At 41.6% G+C, this 22,848-nt stretch overlaps 1 protein-coding gene across 1 annotated transcript; it reads right to left on the reverse strand.

Annotated features, from left to right (window-relative positions):
- Nucleotides 1-7,850: 7,850 nt before the first annotated feature.
- Nucleotides 7,851-22,307, reverse strand: GOLT1A (golgi transport 1A). Its single transcript, XM_044286748.1, has 5 exons — nucleotides 22,227-22,307; nucleotides 20,145-20,236; nucleotides 19,879-20,057; nucleotides 17,266-17,329; nucleotides 7,851-9,841 (listed from the first exon to the last, which is right to left on the reverse strand). The coding sequence occupies exons 1-5, from the start codon at nucleotides 22,249-22,251 to the stop codon at nucleotides 9,800-9,802; spliced, it is 402 nt and encodes a 133-aa protein (XP_044142683.1). The 5' UTR covers nucleotides 22,252-22,307; the 3' UTR covers nucleotides 7,851-9,799.
- Nucleotides 22,308-22,848: the final 541 nt, after the last annotated feature.

The following is a 22,848-nucleotide window of genomic DNA, read 5'->3' on the forward strand; positions in this document are numbered from 1 at the left end:
GAACATCCAGCTGCTCCTCTCTCTCTGCATCTTGCTGGCTTTTCTGGGACATGGGCACTTTGAAGGATGATTTGGAAGATGTAAAGCCAGCAAAAGATAAGGACGGTTGTCATTAAGACCCGGCCCCCCTAAGGGGTGCAGACTGGATGGTATTGGTTGGCATGCTATCATCGGAATAATAAAGGCTTCCATCAAATTGGTACTGAATTACATTTATGGATGATGTAGGAATAAATAAAACTGAAGCAATATAAGTCTCCCTGCACTGTCCCTGCACTCTCCCTGCACCCCCTCTGCACTCTCCCTCTCCAATATTCTTCTATTAATCATTTCCAGCAACACTGTCCCTAGCACATGAGCACTTGCCACGTCTCTTCCTATGCTCAGCTCACAGGACAATAGCGGAGACTGCACAGGATCAGGGTTTTATAGGGCTGAGATATCACTGGGGATGGCTATCTGCGGATTGTCTGGCTGCACAGCATAATGGGTGATCTTGCGTTCCAGGGATTCTTAATTTCACTTTGTAACACATGCAGCCGCCATTTTAGGAAAAACTGATTTGTTACCATGAAGCACAAGGAAATTTGGATTTGTTGAAAATCAAAATTTTCCTAAACTTTGGACCAAAAATCTGCGTAGAATGTTTTGCTTCAGTCAACACTAATATATAGATTACTCTATAATATTTTTATTGGATGCACAGTGCATTTTATATTGTTGCTGATACGGGGATCATTATAATGTTGTATTTTTGGGATTACTGTATATATAATTATTATGTATATATTTTTTAATTACCGTATTTTTCGCCCTATAAGACTTATGCACCTAGGTTTTTGAGGAGAAAAATAAATAAATAAATATTTTGAACCAAAAGGTCTGTGGGTGGTACTGTTATGGGGGTCTGTGGCTGACACTGTTATGGGGGTCTGTGGCTGACACTATTATGGGGGTCTGTGGATGACACTATTATGAGGGTGTCTGTGGATGGCACTGTTATGGGGGCATCTGTAGATGACATGACACTGCTATGGGGGGGATCTGTGGATGACAGATAAATAGCATCTTATGCTATTTGACATCCACAGATCCCCCCCCCCCCCCCCCCATAACAGTGTCAGCCACTGTGAGTGACCCCCAATACAGGAGGTGGGGGCTGGCATCTACACTAGTTTTTAAATGGCAGCGGGGGCCCAGTGCAGTCATTGTATTCCATTGCACCGGGCCCCGCTCACTGTACTAATGGTATCTACTGTAACTGCAGGCAGGCAATGGTTAACTATAGATATGTTCGATCCAGCACTGAGCAGCCTGTACTTACGATCATAGCAGGCTGGAGGCAGGAGGCAGGGCGGGCGGGTACTGGCAGCGTAACTTCCTATGTCACGTGCCTGCGTCGCCTGCTTCATTCAACATGACCTAACCCCTCAGTTGAACACCGTAAAAAAAAAAAAAAAAAAAATGGGTAAAAAAAGCCATTTTTTGTCATCTTACATCACAAAAAGTGTAATAGCAAGCGATTAAAAAGTCATATTCACCTCAAAATAGAGCCAATCAAACCGTCATCTCATCCCACAAAAAAATGAGACCCTACCTAAGATAATTGCCCAAAAACTGAAAAAACTATGGCTCTCAGACTATGGAGACAATAAAACATGATTTTTTTTATTTCAAAAATGAAATCGTTGTGTAAAACTTACATAAATAAAAAAAAGTATACATATTAGGTATCGCCGAGTCCGTATCGACCGGCTCTATAAAAATATCACATGACCTAACCCCTCAGGTAAACACCGTAAAAAAATAATTTTAAAAAAAGTGTAAAAAAAAAGCAATTTTTTGTCATCTTACATCACGAAAAGTGTAATAGCAACCAATCAAAAAGTCATATTCACCCTAAAATAGTGCCAATCAAACCGTCATCTTATCCTGCAAAAAATGAGACCCTACCTAAGATAATTGCCCAAAAACTGAAACAACTATGGCTCTCAGACTATGGAGACACTAAAACATGATTTTTTTTTTGTTTCAAAAATGAAATCATTGTGTAAAACTTACATAAATAAAAAAAATGTATACATATTATCTGTGACAACCTGCTCTATAAAAATACCACATGATCTAACCTGAATGTTGCAAATAACAAAAAAAAAGGGTGCCAAAACAGCTATTTCTTGTTACCCTTTTTGCCTCACAAAAAGTGTAATATAGACAGGGCTTTTTTTCTCAGAGAAAAGGTGGTGGAACTCACCCCCTCCCCTGGCCACGCCCCTACCCACCCCCAGGACTGCCCCCTAAAACCGCCCCTTTAGAGAACAGGGATGCAAGTAAAAAATTTGGGGGGGGGGCTATAAAAGTAAATGTATGGAATTAAATTAAAAGCAATGCAGTAAAATGTGCAAAAAAATTGGAATACTTACCAAAAGTAAACTCAGTGTCCATTAGTGAGCCTCTGTTAGAAGCAGTCCCCTCCAGGCCCCAGTATAGACTACAATTGAGGGCTAATGGGCCATGGAGAGGGGTCTTTCTAGCAGAGGCTATCTCAGTGTCCTTTAGAGAGTGTGTTCGAAAGAATCCCCTCCCATTAGAGACTACAATGGAGTCTAATGGGGCCTGGAGGGGGGTCTCTCCAACACTCTGGTTCCTATTCACAATATAGCAACACAACATAGCTCGCTGATGCCTAGGCCAAGTTGGCTCCTCTTACCTCAATTACGGTTGCTGACTGGCAGGCTATGGGCTTGCTGGCTGCGGCTGGCAGGATTTGGGCCTGGCTGGCTGGCCTGTAATCCAGAGAGGGATTGTAGAAGCTATGTAAGTAGTCATAAAAAACTGTAGAAGGGCCTGTTGGACAGTGGGTGATGGTTATTTAGAGGTTGGAGGGAGAATAACTATTGCGAGAGGACACATGTCTGGGCATAACTACTGTGAAGGGGCACATATCTGGGCATAACTACTGTGAAGGGGGCACATATCTGAGCATAACTACTGTGAAGGGGGAGGCCCTTCACAGTAGTTATTAATCCCTTTCAGCAGTCCCCCCTTCAGTGAATGGGGGACTGCTGAAAGGGGTTAATAACTACTGTGAAGGGCCTAGCCGTCTGGGCAACCCCACAGATCATCCCCCCACCCACCTTGTACTTGTTCCACTGATCCGCTACTTGCGGGCTACGTGGGCATGAGTTCAGTCACTTCGGTGCGCAATCCCATCCTGCGCCGCGTGATCCCGCGAGACCCATGACCTACAGCGGCGGGTCTCGCGGGATAACGCGCTGCAGGACGGCATTGCACAGCGAAGTGACTGAACTCATGCCCACGCAGCCCACAAGTAGCGGTACAAGAGGGGTGGGGAATAGCCAAATTAAAAAATATTTTGAACCAAAAGGTGTGCTTTTGGTGGGTTTTGAACTAATGGTGGTCTGTGGATGGCACTGTTATGGGGGCTCTGTGGATGGCACTCTTATGGGGGCTCTGTGGATGGCACTGTTATGAGGGCTCTGTGGATAACACTGTTGTGGGGATCTGTGGGTGACACTGTTGTGGGGGGGATCTGTGGGTGACACATATATAGCACCTTATGCTATATGTGTCATCCACAGATCCCCCCATAACAGTGTCCCTGTGAGGTAATGATCCCCAATACAGGGTCTGGGGGCCGGCATATGGTGTTGTAATGGCAGCGGGGCCCGGTGCAGTCACAGGGCCGGCTCACTGTAATATTGAGGCATTAATGTAGGCAATAGGCATTAAACAAGAGAAATCCTCTGCGATCCTCTCTCTCTCTGTACTCACAAACTCCCGTAGCAGGCAGGCCAGGCGGCAGTGCAACTCACTGACGTCACGCGCCTGCTCCTCCCACTTTATGAATGAAGCAGGCGGAGCAGGCGCGTAACGTCAGTGAGTTACGCTGCCGCCCGGCCTGCCTGCTACTAAGTTTGTGATTACGAAGACTAGAGGATCGCAGAGGATTTCTCATGTTCACATATGCGGTGGTGGGCGGACGCCCATGAGGGGGGCGGGGCGAGTTGTAGAAAATAGGTGGTGGAACGCCGTTCCGGGGCGTTCCGCCAGAAAAAAAGGCCTGAATATAGAGCAACCAAAAATCATATGTGCCCTAAACTAGTACAAACAAAACTTCCACCCTATCCCATAGTTTCTAAAATGGGGTAACTTTTTTGGAGTTTCTAATCTAGGGGTGCATCAGGGGGGCTTTAAATGGGAATTCAAAAAACCATATGGCATTCCTTTCCTTCTGCGCCCTGCTGTGTGCCCGTACAGCAGTTTACGACCACATATGGGGTGTTTCTGTAAACTACAGAATCAGGGCCATAAATATTGAGTTTTGTTTAGCTGTTAACCCTTGCTTTGTAACTGGAAAAAAAAATATTAAAATGGAAAATTTGCCCAAAAAGTGAAATTTTTAAATTGTATCTCTATTTTCCATTCATTCTTGTGGAACACCTAAAGGGTTAATTATGTTTGTAAAATCAGTTTTGAATACCTTGAGGGGTGTAGTTTCTAGAATGGGGTCATTTTTGGGTGGTTTCTATTATGTAAGCCTCACAAAGTGACTTCAGACCTGAACTGATCCTTAAAAAGTTGGTTTTTGAAAATTTCTGAGAAGTTTCAAAATTTACTTCTAAACTTCTAAGCCTTGCAACGTCACCCAAGAATAAAATGTCATTCCCAAAATGATCCTAACATGAAGTAGACATATGGGGAATGTAAAGTAATAACTATTTTTGTAGGTATTACTATGTATTATAGAAGCAGAGAAATTGAAACTTGGAAATTTGCAAATTTTTCTAAATTTTTGGGAAGTTTTGTATTTTTTATAAATAAAAATTATAATTTTTTTTTCTCCATTTTACCAGTGTCATGAATTACAATATATGACGAAAAAACTATCTCAGAATGGCCTGGATAAGTAAAAGCATTTTAAAGTTATCACCACTGGACAGATTTGCAAAAAATGGCCTGGTCCTTAAGGTGAAAAAAGCTGTGTCCTTAAGGAGTTAAATTCACACACCTTTTAACATTACTGATAAATCACCCCATTATCCTAATCCAGAGATGTGTGCACATTTGCACTGACTGTGCAGTAAAGGTTGTCGTCATCTCCGCACTGTTTTCCAGCACAGGATTAGAAAAAATGCACCCACTGAATATCTCTGTCTTTATTGTTATGTAATATATTAAGGATCCTCATTCCCAAGCAGAGGCGTACACAGTTCACTGGGCCCCATAGCAAGAATCTAAATTTATAGAATATCCCACTACCCATTCCGGGCCTCTCCTTTTGCTCCATGAACTGTGCATGCTGCTGCGTGTTATACTGTATGCCATCAGGGCCGGACCGGGATTACAAAACAGCCCCTGCACACAAAAGAGGTATAATAGATACAGTGTGTATAGGTATATAGTAAATACAGAAGTGTATTGACATGTAGGGTACGAGGTATAATTTACAGCTCATGCCTCAAATATCAGTACACTGCTGTATATACAGTGGTCCCTCAAGATACAATGGTCTCAGGATACAATATTTTCAACGTACAATGGTCTTTTCTGACCCATCGTAAGTTGAAACTAGACTCAACATACAATGCCTCAGGCTCAGATCCAACCAATCAAGGCCACTTCTCTGGTAAAATAGTTGTATTAGTTGCTAGTTAGAAGCTATTCCTGACATTATATGTAAAGACTTGTTTTATCTGTCTTAGTTATCTTTCTTAAATCTTTATTTTCTCTTATCTTGGATGACATTTTGGGGCTTTGGAACTGATTACTCAAGTTACAATAGTTTCAACATACAATGGTCATCCTGGAATCAATTAATATTGTAACTTGAAGGACCACTGTACTATATATATCTGTACACACTGCATCTAGTATACCTCGTGCCTCACATATCAGTACACTGCTGTATATACTATACATATCTGTACACACTGCATCTATTGTACCTCATACCTCACATATCAGTACACTGCTGGATATACTATATACCTGTGTCCACTGCATCTATTATACCTCGTACCTCACATATCAGTACTCTGCTGGGTATACTATATACCTGTGTCCACTGCATCTATTATACCTCGTATAAACTGCTGTACAATGGCATAACTATAGGGGTCACAGCGGTCACAGTTGCAACCAGGCCCCAGAGGGCCCCCCTTGCAAGTGGCACTGTACTTTTCCCTTTATAAGATATATAAGATGACCTATTAATGATCAGTAGTAAAAAGAAGACAACCCCTTTAACAGTAGAACTGGAAGGAATGCGTTCAGTCGAGAATTTAGCATGGGGGGGGGATGTTTAAATTTTTAACTCAGGTAGCAGAAAGGTTAGGTGCACCCCTGCCCCTGGCCACAAAGCACTGTTTTCTGCCCATCTGGAGGTCGCGGCTTACTCCCATCTCGTTTTAGGAACAACTAAATAAGACAACCCCTTTAAATAAAACCTGTCTGAAGCAGCACATGATGCCATATTCTAAAGGAATTCAAATGCAGATGTAAAACCAAGTCTTGAAAAAGGAGAAAACTTAGAACTGTGATAAACTTTCCCAGGACCTTATCAAAACTTCACTAAGAGTGAATCGACGAACGCAAACGAACATCTAAAGGACTGCGGGCCTCACGTGCCTCAGTTACGATGAATGTGCACAATCCCACAATAAAAAGACAATGGGCAAAAATGACATCAATGGGAGAGTTTCTAGACGCAACCCATTACTGACCGAAAAAACAAAAGAGTCATCTCAAATTTGCACAAAAAAAAAAAAGTAAAAGGTGGAACTTTGTGGAAGACATAAGTCCTGCTATCCTGTGTAAAACTACCACTAAATTCCATTATGGGAACATTTTACTAACAGTCAAATATGGTGGTGATAGTGTGATGGTCTGGGACTGCTTTGATTCTGCAGGACCTGGAAGGCTTGTCATAACTAATTGAACCATGAATGTTGCTGTTTATCAAAAAATCCTGAAGAAAACTGACTGCCCTTCAGTTTGTGACCTAGAGATCAAGTTCAGTTGGGTTATCAAGCAGGACAGTGATCTCAAGCGCACAAGCAAGTTCACTTCTGAATGGCTCAAAAGAAACAATGAACTGAATCCCATTGAAATGCTATGGCAAGACCTTAAAGGTATAGTCAGAGACTGTACTTGTATGTCTCATTGTTCCCTCTTTGCTGTGATTAATAACTTTGTAATTCACATTAATTAAAACTTTCCTACCGGTCACGTCATGGACAGGTCAAGCAGCTTCTGCTTTGCTCCTTGATCATGTGCCGTTCATTGTGCACATGATCCTGGCTATTGGTACCAACCTACAATGAATGAGTGAATCATAACTGACAACACATTCATTGTTTCCCCACTCCACTCCTTTACTACAGTGCATATGCTAGAATTAATCCCTGCACAACCACTGTTGAGCAGAGAAAAACAACCTGCCCCCCAAGCAAGCCAGCGGCACCTGCGCAGTCAGGCACACTTGGGCCCTGACAGCAGGTCAGATGATTCTGAAGGAGGAAGTTTTCCTAATAGGACAGGTCTTGTCCTAATGTCCTCAATCAATATGTCCCTTGATCACAAACTAGAGAGACAGAATCCTTGAACTGAGGGTTACTAACTAGACATTCAGCTACAGGTGTTCCATTGACTTCACGCCACCCCTCTTAAAGGCTATCATTGTGCACAGCAAGGCGGCAATGGAGGCTGGAATGCGGTGCTAAGTTATTTCAGGATAGCAGCTTAGGGGATGTTGAATTGAGCATGCGTGTCAACATCAATAATGTTACTGAGGTGGACAGAGAAATAAGGAAAAAACAAACAGCAAGTGGCGCTATACAGATACATTTTATTAAATAACTCAGTGGCTATACAAAAATTTTTATGACAACATTTTTAATTGCAAAAGCATTTAGATTCCGATGCTGCTTTAAAAAATGTAGTAAATTTTCTGTGGGACAACCCTTTAAATATGACCAATTAACAAAAATAGAAAAAATTAGGTGGAGCAATTAATTATAGAACTGTATATATATTCTTCAGCTACGCTGACAACCTGTGGTTATTGTTTGTTTCTTACTTGAATCAAATGTTTAATACATTTTCTATTTTTCGCAGTTATAGTTTTGGGCCAAAAAATTATTCATTTCCGACACACTTGTCATGTTAGGTAGTATAGTTAGAATATGGCTGTCTTTGTCAAAAACCCAAAATGCATCAGTTTTATTAATGTGATGCACCAGTTTTGGATCACGAAAAAAATGGTCTGAAGTATATCGCCCAAGACATGGCGTAAAGAAGAGAAATGAGTCTAAGGGTATGGTCACATGGTCAGGTTTCTGCATGCAGTTTTGGAAGCCAAAATCATAAGTTGGGAATAAAAGGAGAGAAAAGTGTAAAGAACAAATATGACTTCTCTTTCTTTAATTCACTACGGGGTTTGTCTTTCAAAACTGCATGCAGAAACCTAACCGTGTGGCCATTCCATAACAAAGCCAAAACTGTCAAACATGCACCTCAATATATTTGCCAAACTTCAGTGTAGCTCCTCAAGATTTAGGCGACATTCACACAACAGTGAAAAAAATGACCATGAAAAACGTACACACAATACATGTCTCATGGCAATTTTAGATTATTTCTGTATCCGTTTTCTGTCCATCTGGCCATTTTTAACTGCTGTTTTACATTTGTTTTTAATGACTGTTAAAAACGGCCAGTAAAAACAGATGAATTCAATTGGCTTATTTTTTAAAAAAATAACAAAAACCTGCAGTCCCCTACAGTGCCCCCAGTATGACTAATGTCCTCATTAGTGACCCCCATTATTAATAATGCCTCCCTTATTGGCTCCCATTATTTATAATTCTCCCATTATTGGCCCCCAGTATTAATAATGCCTTCCTTAGTGGCCCCCAGTATTAATACTGTCCCCATTAGTGGCCTCCAGTATTATTAATGCCCCCATTGGCCCACATTTATTTTGTATTAAAAAAATTACTCAACTCATCCTCTTGAACATGCAATGACACTCGCTCCTCACTGGATGTGAAAGCCTGGAAATCATGCTGGGAATGCAGGTTCTTTCATGCTGCATCCAGTGAGGAGACAGTATCCCTGTGCGTTCAAGAGAATGAGGTGAGTATATATTTTTTTATTTAAACCCATGAACCTCCTTTGTACCCATTTTTGACAGCTGTTAGATGGGTGCACTCCTCTCTAAACAGCCATCAAAAATGGTCCCATTGATTTCAATGGGGTCCATCTGGCCATGATGGCCGCTATTCACTGGCCATTAAAAAAGCAGCTGTGTGAATAGACCCATAGACTTGAATTGTCTCTAAAATTGGCCATGTAAATGTAGTCTAGTCTTCCACTATTTAAGCCTTTATTAATAAATCTGCACCATGGAGCTCTTATACACTGTAACGACACAAGTAGGTGTGAGCAGCATAATTTCACTATTACTAAACTGATATAATACGGATGAAATATAGATTTTAGAGGCAAAATGTTCCCTTGGAGGAGTACAGAAAGCACCTTTCTGATATGTAGCAGAGGTTCACATAATACTTTTCCAACACTGGTATAAGTTTTATTTCCATATTAAATACTACTTTGTAAAACAGAATTCTAGACATAGATGTTGAGTGTTATGGTGGATATACATGTAGATGCAGGTAGTCCTGCTCGCACAAAGGTTTATACTGCATTAACAAAAGACAGCAGGTTGTAAGCTTGAACTTGTGAGTGTGGGTTTGGGCTTGTCTTAGTAGGGTTATACCATGGTCGTATCACCTCCTGCCAGGCTCTGAAAAAGCTGAAAAGTATTCAAATGTGGGCAGTTAGAATGCAGTTGAAACAAAGAGCATATTTTATCTAAAACAATTACACATACATTGTAATAAGAAGGAAATTGATATGACACAATATACATACAGCCAAAAGAGCTGAGCAGCTTTACAAGGTCATAGACTGTCTGCAAACATATCCCTGGTTGTTGTAAATCAAAGTAAGACCACAAAACTCATCCACTAATGGCTTTTGTGGGTGCACGTCCCAAGTTGATTCATTCCACCGTACAAATCTACATAAATTGTTTCTATTAAGTTTAGAGACAGCACACCAGAAAGATAATGTTCAAAAGTTCTGAAGAAGGGCACCAAAATTGGACCTGAAACATTGCAATAAATATTGGGAATGTACCACTGGTGTTGAAATTTGAATGAATAAAAAAACTAAACTTTTGAACGTCATCTTTCTGGTGTGATATCCCTGGTTGTTGTCATGGGTAGAAGGGGCAATTTATCAGAGGTGCAAAAAGGGACGATTATTGGCTTTTGGGTCAAGGGTGTTTCTAAAACTGCGCAGTTTGTGAACTTGTAACACCCTTGAGTGGTGTTGCCACTCCTACACCCTGCTACTGTCCTTTAAGGGGTTCTGCAGTTTGTTTAAACTGATAATCTAGCCTCTGGATAGATCATCAGCATGTGATAGGCGCTGGTCCGACACCCAGGGCCCCTGTCGATCAGCTGTTTGAGAAGGCAAAGGCGCTCCAGCAGCGGCGCGGCCTTCTCACTGTTTACCGCTGGCCCAGTGACGTCACGACTAGTATCAACTGGCCTGTGCGGAGCTAAGCTCCATTCAATTGAACGGAGCTTAGCCCCGGCCAGGCAAGATGATACTAGTCGGGTGTCGGACCCACACCGATCAGATGCAGATGCTGATGATCTATCCAGAGGATAGATCATCAGTTAAACAAACTGCAGAACCCCTTTAATGGTCTAACATAAAGTCATCTATGCATTATGTTCCAGGTCCTCTCCATAATGTGCATCTATAATAATGTTTGCAACTGTTTATGTAATATGCCTGATTCACCAGCAGGTGGCGGCAAACCTGACAGCTGTAATTATGTAGAATGGAGCTAACCATTCCATTCTAACCCTCTGGAGAAAAGTGGGTCCTATTTCCTGGATGAATGGTGGGGACCAGTCAGAACTGGTTCTAGTGCTAGTGGTAGTGTGTGTGTGCTGGTAGGGACCGCATGTTGGAGCTCACCGGATTCTACCACATTCCTTGGCTAAACGTAAGCCCGACCCAAGAGTGAAGCACAGCATCATGAGTCAGAAAAAGCAGAGTTGAGTTTGCCTGCCATTTAAATGCTAAAGCCTGCTGGAACCAAGAAAAGGCTCCATTCACACGTCCGCAACATGTTTTGCAGATCCACGGAGCCGCGGATCTGCAAAACGCAGACAGCGGCAATGTACGTTCCGCACTATAAAATATGCCAATTCTTGTCCGCAATTGCGGACAAGAATAGGACATGTTCTATTTTTTTCGGGAACGGAATTGCGGACCCCATAAGCATGAATGGGTCCACAATTCCGTTCCGCAAAATGCAGAACGAAATTGCGGACGCGTGAATGGAGCCTAAAGCCTGAAATCTAGTTTGGAAAAACTTTTACTCAAGTAAAACTGCCTTTGAACTTCATCTCAAGGTCTGGACTAAAGTTCTTCCTTAATCCCTCAATTATTCCCTTTATTTATTGCTTTGAAGCCAAAGCCTCGAGTCCAATGGTATCCATGTAGGAGCACCGTGACACACATAAAGAGACATTTGGGCCACACCATTACACCACTCGGCATTTCCTACACCTGGGAAGCGTTACATAGAGGGCCCTGGTGGGAGGCCATCCGTTGCAAACTGTCCGCATGCTGCTGTGTTAAAAGTGTTTTGTGAGTGGATACGAGTGGACTGACGGTACAGGGGAGCAGCTCGCCACTAAAGTAAACCAGGAGACTACCAGACGTGTCTAAAACAACAGTTCAGCGAACCCTACTACATATGGGGCTCTGAAGCGCACACATGGTCACTGCATCTCTGCTAAGACTACTTTCACATGGAGGCAGAAAAAAAATAGGATCCACCACTGACAATTATCCCCTCACAGTGACTACTACACATGGCACACAGCATGCCCTCATCACTTACCCTATGAGTTATTATTTTACTGAGGTTTATTATTTCCAGGTCTGTGCTCTAGTTGCTCTGCCAAGTTGGTTGCCCTCATAATCACACAAAGAGAAGATATAAAACTATACCATTATAAATGAAAATGAAACATATTATTTAAAGATGTATTCCGGGGGTACAATATTGATGACCTATCCTCAGGATCGGAGGTGGTCAAACTCCCCCCCAACTATCAGCTATTTTAAAGAGTCATTCAGACAATTGCAGCAGCCTTCTCACAGTATACCAAGCACAGTATACTAAGCACGTTGTCCAGTGGTTGTGCTTGGCATTGCAGCTCAAACTGCAAAGAAAAAGGGGGTCACATTGCTATGGCTGAAAACAACACTGTAAAACAAAACATGGAATGCAGCTCACTTGAATGGGAATAAGTTGCACATAGGCCATTTGAACAATGACCATGACGTCACTGCCCTAGGAAGAAGCTGCAGTGCTCAATGGAGAACCACAGCCTCTTCAGACAGCTAATCAGAGGGGGTGCTGGGAGTTGTAGCCCTACTGATCTAATATTGATCACCTATCCCGAGGAAAAACCCTTTACGTAAATAAATAAATAAGCTCATAATTTTTTTCCAAATTGTGTATCTCCTCCTTAAAGGGGTTTTCCCATGTAAAGTATTACTATCAAAAGAAAAAAGAAAACATCTGGTACCGTGTTAGCCAATAGAAAACTAGTTTAGTGCCTTCATTAAACGAAACAAAATAAGAGTATTGCAGGTTTGATACCTTTTAATAGCTAACAAAAATAGAAGTAATAATGTTACTTCTATTTTTGTTAGTCATTAAAAGGCATCAAACCTGCAATACTCTTATTTTGTTTCTCTTAGGCCTCTTGCACACGACCATATGTATTTTGCAGTCCGCAAGAAACGGATCCACCAAAAATACAGATGACATCCGTGTGCATTCCATATTTTGCAGAACGGAACAGCTGGCCCCTAATAGAACAGTACTATTTTTGTCCATAATGCCGACAATAATAGGATATGTTCTATTTTTTTGCGGAACGGAAATACGGAAACAGAATGCACAAGGAGTACCTTCCTTTTTAAAATAAATGGTTCTGTATATGGTCCGCAAAAAAAAAAAATGGAACGGAAACGGAATGAAAATACGTTTGTGTGCAAGAGGCCTTAATGAGAGCACTAAACAAGTATTAATATGCAATGAATAGGGCATTTCAAATAAAGTATTATTGCCCTTATGCTCAGTAACTTTCCAACTCTTTTCCTCCTCTCATTGTGGACGTAGTGATCTCGTAGGAGCAGGTTATGCGGACGGACATCTTTCATTCATTCAACCCTACTTATAAATTTATAAACATATTTATACTTCTAGGAAAGAAAAATCAGGGACATTTGACTCCTGGGAGATGCAGGTATTTTATTGTCCCATACAATGAACTGCTTCCCACCCACAGAAAGTGAAGAGACAAGAGCTCCAGAGAGGTGAGCAACAAACTCACAAAAACACTCAACAAAAAGGGTCACAAAATGACACTGGAGAGCAGTGTTTTACAGTTAAAAAGTTTAAATAAATATGCATTACTCTAGATGTTTTATTTTAGTTAAATAATGGGATAACCCCTTCAAAAATCTAGAAACTTTTCTTGCAACTGTTATTATAGAAAACAGCATTATTGCGTTCTCTCAATTCCTCTATAGAAAACCATGCATTTGCTTAGTGCATACTCCGGAATGCTTTGCCTACAATATAAAGCGTTCAGTGTACCTTGATACAAAGCAATAGAATACCTTGATAGGTGACTTGTGGTGTAAGATAAACCACACAGGAACTGCTAAGATAGTTTGTGTGTATAGGCTGAGGACCCTTGAAAAATGCTGAAAAAAAACATTGTATGGGGTCCACAGATGCTGTATTTAGAGTACAATTTATGTGAGACAGTCTGTAAGAGGCTCTACAAGACATGACATTTAGAAATGTTAAATGCTGGAGAGTTAAAAAGGAAGATCAATAGAAATGTTAATGACAAAATAAAGTGGGCACATTTATACTCTGCTGACAGTGTACTGAGAATATGTCCAAACTATATTGGATATGCACCATATGCACAGACAGCGTACTGACGTACATGAATTTGTTTTACATACTGTGTATTGGCACTCATAATTAGTGATGAGCGGCAGGGGCAATATTCGAATTCGCAATATTTCATGAATATTTGGGCGAATATTCATAATAAATTCGAGAATTCAAGAATTCACGTCTATTTTCTTGATTGCGAAAATCAGCAATGTAATATTCGCATAATACAGGCGTGGGTCACTGTTTCTACATTTTTCAAGCTGTTAGAAGTTTCCTGAGTCTGGAGAAAATGGTTGGCATGGCAGAACATTACAATAGCTTTATATGCAGTGTGGGGACTCGCTCTGGTAGACAGGATTAGTGGACGCAGTATAGAGGCAACAACAAGTTCTTTGGATCAAACAGTTCAGTGTTTTAGTCACACTTTAGGAAAGTGACAAAACAAGCAGTCATATTCAAACAAAAAGTCACCTTGGGGTGTTGGTGGTAATTCACACCATGCAGCAATTCTGCCTCAAAGAGTCCTTGACCATAGCAGCACCAACCTGTTTTCATGCCAAACAGGTAGCAATCCTTCATCCAGACACAAGGCTCCCAGATCCCAACACAGAGACATGGCTTCTGAGCCCAGCTGCCTATTAAAGGAAAGCCAGGTGCTGCCAAAACCTGGAGGGGCAATTAAAATCCGATCTGGTATTTGACCTCACCTGGCTGTTGTCACGGTAGGAAGGAAAGTAGGGAAATAACCAAACACGGGAAAACAAACAGAACAAACGACTAGGCCCAAAAGCTAGGGAGAAAAGTGATCCCTAAAAGCTTTCCCTAAACTGCTGTGCCCATGTGCATACCCTTAAGATGGATATGCACATGCCCTCGTGCCTAAAACCTAAACACCCTGGGCAAACCCCCTAAGCAGCAGGGAAAAGGGAAGAGGCAACCTGCTTCTTTAAACCAGGAAGAAGCAAGCGTCTCCCTAGAGGCCTAGAAAAACACACAAAGGGAAATGAAGGAGAGGACTTATCTTGAGCAGAGCTGGAGCAGACCACCCACCACAAATCAAGAGCTCCCAGGAAAGAACTATAACCCGCACAGGCCACTGGGGGAAGGAGATATAAATAGCCTCACTAACAATGAAACCCAGTACACCTGAGGGAAGGTGGATCCAGCTCAAACCAAAATCAAAACAAACAAAGAAGTGTAGCCAGTCTGACAGATCTCCGCACATTCACAGGGCAAGGCGTGACAGCTGTAAATCAGCCCAGCAGCACATGCTCGGAGGAAAATACCTGTTTTCCCAGACCAAACCTCTCACTGTGTCACAGCAGATAGAGTGCTCCAATACATTTGCGATTGCGCAAATCAGCAATTAATGATGTGCATATTTTAGCGCAATACGTGCAACTTCACATTTTAGCAGGTATGACTACATATTATTGATTGGTGCACTAAGTATTGTTGTGAACTTGTACATCACAGCACTTTGTCTGTAGCATGTATGTATGGTCAGCAGAACCTATCACACTACCTAAGTAACACCCTGCACTGGAACCTATCAGCTACACTATATCAGGATATCACCTACACTGACTATCTACCACTAACTATCTGCATTATATATAAGCTGACTAACTAACTATCTAATGTAATAAGTTTGACAAACCAAAGCACAGAGCACAGCAATGACACTGCTGTCTCTCTCAGAACTGCAAAAAACAGCAGAAAATGGCTGCTGGGGAGGTTCTTATATAGTAAGGGGTAGGCAGCTTTCCTATTGGTTGCTAGGGATGTTGCTAAGCTCAGACAAAGACATTGCAGCCTTCTTATTGGCCCACAAGCAAGAAGCAGGGAAGGATCAAGTGTTCAAGTAAAAAAAAAAATCTAGAATATTCGTGAATACGAATATATAGCACTATATTCTAAATATTTGCGAATTCTCAAAGTGGAGATATTCACAATAAAAATTAGTGATTCGAATATTCGCGCCCAACACTACCCATTAGTCACTAAGCATTATGATACATGTAATATGCAGTTACTAAATAAGAGTTCCAGCATGACAAACTGGTATGTTATGTGCTTGCAGGCCTGCTTCTACCTATGTATGCTCTAGAATGAATGAAATGCCTGTGCGCCCACTACTTACATGCACCTACATGGGCCTGTGGTAATGTTTTTACCATAGCATTATCCATATGGCCACAGTCATTTTGCATGGCGCCTATTTAAAAGAACGTAATACATAAGTTACATTTTGTCAGCAACTCATAGAGAAGGGTACCACAAAGTGGTCCATCTCCGTGATGCGCTTACTATCTCATACTGTATTTAAAAAAGTTTTGTCCAAATGGGCAAAATATTTTTTTTTTAAGTATAAAAACATAACAAATCTATAAATGATGTTAATTCAGTTGTAGCAATAATAAGAAAAAAATAAAATACAAATATAAAAAAAGACAATATATAAAGCCTAGACTAGATGATCTACCAGTGTACCTAGGCAGACATGTTCAGTTACCAGCAGTAAGGATATCCAATAGGTGGGGTCACTTAAATGAAACATTTACTGTTAGGTTGTCATTTTCTTCTAAATTATGTATTGGTTAAGCTTTCATAAATCAGTTAGTGCAAAATGGTTCTGTTTCATATTCTTTTGTATATGGATTTTTTTTTTTATCTCAGCTATTGTGCCTCTGTTTTCCATCGCATTGTTGCTCGAGTACTATTGTTAATGTAGCACACATAGAAAATAGTTATGCTATACAAGGCTTGTCAGAATCCCAACAAAATGACTCCTTCCTTCTCATGTTTTTAATATGGAGTAGGGAAAAGCTTCTAGTGCCTTCCTCTACTGGGATCTGTTCCAGAGAATTCCCTAGACTGGATTTGGCAAATTCATCACTGTGAAAAGTGTTAAGATTGTACAGAGTCTTTAGCCTTTGGGTTTAAAAAAAACAATACTTCCAACAATAATTCACTGTCCGCAAGCGGACATCTTGAAAACAGCTATGTATTAAAACATAATTGAACGTTTTCATTTATTTTTTAATCAAATAACGATTTAGTTTTATTTTTTTAGAAAATTAGAACTCTCCTAAAATTATGTGTCATCTTGAAATATGTTCATTTCAAAGTATGATCCCCAATCATGCAATGATAATTACCTTGGTGAGTAAAGGAATATTGCCTAGAGATCCCAGGAATCCAAATACTAATGGGAAGAATCCTCTATTAAAAAATAATAATAATAATTTTCAGTAAAATAAAATGAAAATGTAATGTGATGCTAGACCACAGCATAGCTAGACATAAGTATAACTTTGGCATTGATGCACACACCACTGGCAGGTAGCAGGCACGTGTATGTATACGGCATGTCATTGATTCCGGTCCAACAAGTACCGGAAAAGGGTAGGTAAAAGAGTGGTGGGGCTGGAAGCGGGACATTGTGAACAGGCTTTTTATCTTATTTTCAGGGACAGACTGGGAACTTAATGTGCCCTGGAAAAAAAAAATCCTAAAAGTGGCCCCATGTTGTAGGGGCTCCAGATTGACAGAAGGTGGGGCAACACAATTAGGTAGGGTCAGCAATGCCTATAGTGCAAAATACTATCTCATCAGAACCATATACCATAGTGCAGCACAATATATTGCCAAAAAAGCTGTCCCACTGTGGTGGCCATCAAGTGATTCCAGTTGTCTCTGATTAAGATATTAGAGGCCACAGCAGTTAAATTCAGGAGGACATGTGTGGTCGCTGGCCAGGTACATGATTATCTGATTCTTACATTGTTAATTACCACTGAGAGCTCATTATGTACCTGGCCAATGGCAGAAGGCAGGGATTGGGTGGCCTCCTGGGCATCAGCCACAATTTCCCTGCCTGTCCTTTTAAATCATTATATTATTGTATTTTTCACCCCATAAGACACATTTTTCCCCCAAAAGTGGGGATGAAATGCCCCCACATCTTATGGGGTGAATACTAATGAGCGCTCCCATTATGGAAGCGCTCATTGTACCGGAGGACCAGGAAGCGGTGAAAGCTCTGTACTTACCGCTTCCTGGTCCTCGGCTGTCGGCTATGAAGGCTGTGCACAGCATAAGGGTGCTCTGTGACCTCATGCTGTGCACGCTGGTTCACAGCACAGCCGGTGGCAGGAGGATTGCGAAGTAGGTGAGGAGCGTCGTCGTCTGGAGCTGGAGAGGTAAGTGTTTTATCCTATTTTATATAACATGGGGCAATTTGGGGCAATATGGAGATGCTGGGGGCTGAATAAGGGCTAATATGGAGATGCTGGGGGCTGATCAGGGGCAATATGGAGATGCTGGGGGCTGAACAGGGGCAATATGGAGATGCTGGGGCTCAATAGGGGCAATACGGAGATGCTGTGGGCTGAACAGGGGCAATATGGAGATGCTGGGGGCTGAACAGGGGCAATATGGAGATGCTGGGGGCTGAACAGGGGTAATATGAAGATGCTGGGGGCTGATCAGGGGCAATATGGAGATGCTGGGGGCTGATCATGGGCAATATGGAGATGCTGGGGGATGATCACGGGCAATTGGGCTACTGGGGGCTGATATGAGGCAATGGGGGCTGCTGGGGGCTAATATGAGAGGCAATGGGGGCTATGTTTTAATGGGGACTGCTGGGGGCTAATATGAGAGGCAATGGGGGCTGATATGAGGCAACGGGGACTGCTGGGGGTTAATATGAGAGGCAATGGGAGCTGCCGGGGGCTGATATGAGGCAAAGGGGACTGCTGGGGGCTGATGAGAGGCATGGGGCTCTTATCTGAGGTCTGATTGGGGGTCTGATCTGAGGTCTTGTTGGGGTCTTATTAACATTGGGGGTCTGATTGCTGGTCTGACCTGAGGTCTAATGAAATTCTTTTTTTCTTATTGTCCTCCTCTAATACCTAGGTGCGTCTTATGGGCCGGTGCAAACAGTTAACATACTTTGTGATATTCCTGTACTGATTCCCTTCTTCACTACAAGCAGCCTTACATAGTTTACATAGAAGCTGCCCACCTCACCCGCATTGGGTGCTGGCTTAATCAGTGAGACTATTGGTACACGCATTTATTAAAGGGCATCTGTCGGTAGATCTGTAGCTATGACACTGGCTGACCAGTTACACGTGCACTTGGCAGCTGAAGGCATCTGCGTTGGTCCCATGTTCATATGTATCCGGAGTGCTGAGAAAATGAAGTTTTAATATATGCAACTGAGCTTTTAGGAGCAATGGGGGCTTTGCCGCTACTCCAGAAGCTCTGCTGTCTCTGCAACCGCTGTGTCCCCTGCACTTTCATTGACAGGGTCAGGCTTCATGATGTTTAGACTGGCTGGTCCTGTCAATCAAAGTGGAGAAGATGTGGCAGTTGCAGAGAGAACAGAGCCTCTTGGTGTAATGGCAACCATTGTTCCTAGAGATGCATTTACATAATATGAAAACATAATTTTTCTCAGTAATGCGGGCACATATGGACATGGGATGAACACAGATGCCTTCAGCTACAAATCTATAAATCGATGCAAATATAATAATTATTTTATAGGAATTACTCATCACATCAAACTAATAGCTTTTCATAATGGAGTATTTCTAATCACTTTTTACCTGCCATATACCGGTATGTTATACTACTGTGTGCATTATTTAGTACAGATAATTACAATTTGGGATGTCAATGAATTTAGACCTATAGTACACCAATGTCTGTCAGATCAGCATCATACATTATAAGCTTAGATCCATTTTATGGCTAGTTACCTGAAAAGACTGATGAAGCCATAGAATTCACACAGCATTCCTATCAGTGGCCAGCGGAAAAGGACCAGCAGAGCTCCTCCTAAGAAGAAGGAGCTGCCCCTCAGTTTGTGTCGCTGGAAGAAGAAACTGAAAGTCCGTCTGAGGCCTATAATGAGGGCAAGGCCTGAGAGGAACAAAATCTACAAGTTGAACATAGACAAATTTTTCAAATGAGTTTCTTCAAGTTATTGTTGCAGGCTAATGAGTGATCTATAGAAAAAACTTACATTTCCAAAAGCTAACAGAACACTGTCAAAATAGAGTAAAATGCCAAATATTAGAAAGAAAACGCCAAATCCAACCAAACCAGCACCAAGCTCTGCAAGGGAAATGAGAAAAAATCAATCAAATAGTATCAAAGTAGGCACCGTAGGATAGCTTAGGTACTTATTAAAGGCAATGTAATCTGCGACATGTCAAACTGTTTGCATAGACAGATTAAAATGTAGTTTTTCTTTTGTTGATTTGAGGCTCCGTTTCCAAGTTATGATATTCTGAATATTCAAATTAGGCATTTGGTGCAATGGGGGTGTCACCCTTGCTCTTGTTGTACCTTTATTTAAAGGGCATCTGTCAGCAGATTTGTACCTATGAAACTGGCTGACCTGTTACATGTGCACTTGGCAGCTGAAGGCATCTGTGTTGGTCCAATGTTCATATGTGCCCGCATTGCTGAGAAAACTGATGTTTTATTGTATGCAAATGAGCCTGTAGGAGCAATAGGGGCGTTACTGTTACACCTAGAGACTCTGCTCTCTCTGCAACTGCCCTCTCCACTTTGATTAACAGGGCCAGGCAGTAAAAACACCATCACTCCCTGGCCCTGTCAATCAAAGTGCAGAGGGCGCCTCAGTTACAGAGAAAGTGGAGCCTCTACAGGCTCATTTGTTCCTAGAGGCTCATTTGCATATATTAAAACTTAATTGTTCTCAGCAATGTGGGCACATATGAATATGGGACAAACACAAATGCCTTCAGATGTGATATAGTCCGAGCACTCACATACGGGTATATGGAACGAATATCATTAGTATGGATAAAAACATTTAATAAACATCAGAATACAATAGTGAAAGTTTATTTCCCAAGATGAATAAAGTCAATACAACTTCATACAGGCTGATGCATATGACACACCATGGATGTGCACAAATTGACTCGGAAAAAACCTACCAGTCAGAGGGACCCACAGCAATAGTTAAATCCAAACGAAGTTCAGTAGATGTGGTGCGGTATTGGTAACCCACACGCCGAGGCGTCCCACGGCTGTGTGAGACCGACACCACTTGTTACCTGTCCCTAGGTCTTCAGGTGGAAATACCGTCCTCACAGTAAGTAATGTGTCCTGCTGTTACGGGCCCAAACGAAAGCCACACCAAACAAAGGTAGGGAATACTGGCTTATCACGGGGTATGTCGGCAGGAAGTGCTGGCTGGTCATGTGATGTATCACGTGGTCATGATGGTCCTGGTATCCTCAATATGGAGGAGGTAAATCATCCAATGGTGTATAGAAATAGCACAAAGTTTAGGTCCTGATTCATCCAGGGAATCTCAAAAAGACCATTTCAAATTGAGGCCTGTCCAATCCTGCATTTTACCTGACTGTTCCAAAAGGTCCTGGCTAATGCTTATCACCTTGAGGCTAGGAACTTCAAGTTACACTTGTGAAAAGGATTGTAGGGTCTCCACATTCACCAGAGCCTTTGCACTAAGAATTACACCAAATTTCACCTTGTTAAAACCATTTAGTTATTAAATCAAGCCAAACATGGGTCATTTGAATGGTTATAGGGGAAATATATACTTTACTAGATACTAGTGCAGGTCCATGATCAGCATAACAGCAGACCATACAGATTCCTCCGCTTTGTAGTATGTCTTATATCACAAAGCAATACAGCTCTTCTTATGTTATATTACATTGTCCAGGCAGATACACGCACAAAACATATCTTTCCAGATAACTAGAAGAGTGTCTTCTGGGTATATGTTTAAATAAATTTCCACACATCGGTTGTTCATCTGTCTTGAAAGCCCTTGCAACATCGGACATCTCAGACCAGAGTATTGTATGTGTTGTTCTCGTTATATGAGACGTAAAAAGGAGATACATCACCGTATAGTCCTGACATAAGCAAAGTGAAAGCATAGTAAGAGGACATAGAAGAGACACTATAGTAGACATGGGAACAGAAGAGACATTAGACTAGTTTAATAGACACGGACATAGACACACACTTTATATTTTCAGTCATTTCTGTGGAGGCTGATTTTAAAAAGCATTTACCAACTGCTGGTCACACTCACTCTGTATTTCGCTGATCATTGTCATTCAATGTAGGGGGACGTAGTGTCTTGCGTTCCACTTCCTAGTTTACGTGTTCTATCCCAAATGACCCTTGGAATATGAAGAAATCAGCAGGAAGGTTAACTCTGTCATCAGCAGAGGCAGGGATGTAACTAGAGCTTCACATGTCCAATGGTTGAGAATTGTTCTAGACAATTCTGTCTAGAACTAGCTTTGGCACAGTCCATCATATCGTTACAGCACAGAATAGTGTGTGACACCTTAATACCAAGGTGACCACAATATGACTCTGCAGCTAAACTTTATAGACCTGGTGTCATGTTATAAACCATAAGAAGAGCCAAGTCTATAGCAGACTCTAAATCTAGACATAGCTATTAAGTTCATGAGGGGAGAAAAAAGTGTAACATATCTGAAGATATACAGTGCTCCCTCAGGATCATAAGTAGGGTTAAGTGAACCCGAACTGAGTGCACATTTTAATAAAAGTTCAAGTTCGGTGTTCGGCGATTTAATAGTGCTTTTTGAAAGGCTGCAGAGCAGCCAATCAACAAGCGTTTAACTCGTGTGCCCTTAGAAGCCATCACAGCCATGCCTACTAATGGCATGGCTGTGATTGGC

This window comes from Bufo gargarizans, chromosome 3 (assembly GCF_014858855.1).
Source record: "Bufo gargarizans isolate SCDJY-AF-19 chromosome 3, ASM1485885v1, whole genome shotgun sequence".
Taxonomy (NCBI): Eukaryota; Metazoa; Chordata; class Amphibia; order Anura; family Bufonidae; genus Bufo; species Bufo gargarizans.

What these genes read in the sequence shown, in the direction of transcription:
- GOLT1A (XM_044286748.1), bottom strand. Translation starts at nt 22,251, where the DNA reads ATGACAATGATCAGCGAAATACAGA. An exon ending in AATGATCAGCGAAATACAGA is followed by an intron (nt 20,237 to 22,226) that starts GTGAGTGTGACC and finishes TTTCCCTTGCAG; the next exon opens with AGCTTGGTGCTGGTTTGGTT. An exon ending in TTCTGTTAGCTTTTGGAAAT is followed by an intron (nt 20,058 to 20,144) that starts GTAAGTTTTTTC and finishes TTCAACTTGTAG; the next exon opens with ATTTTGTTCCTCTCAGGCCT.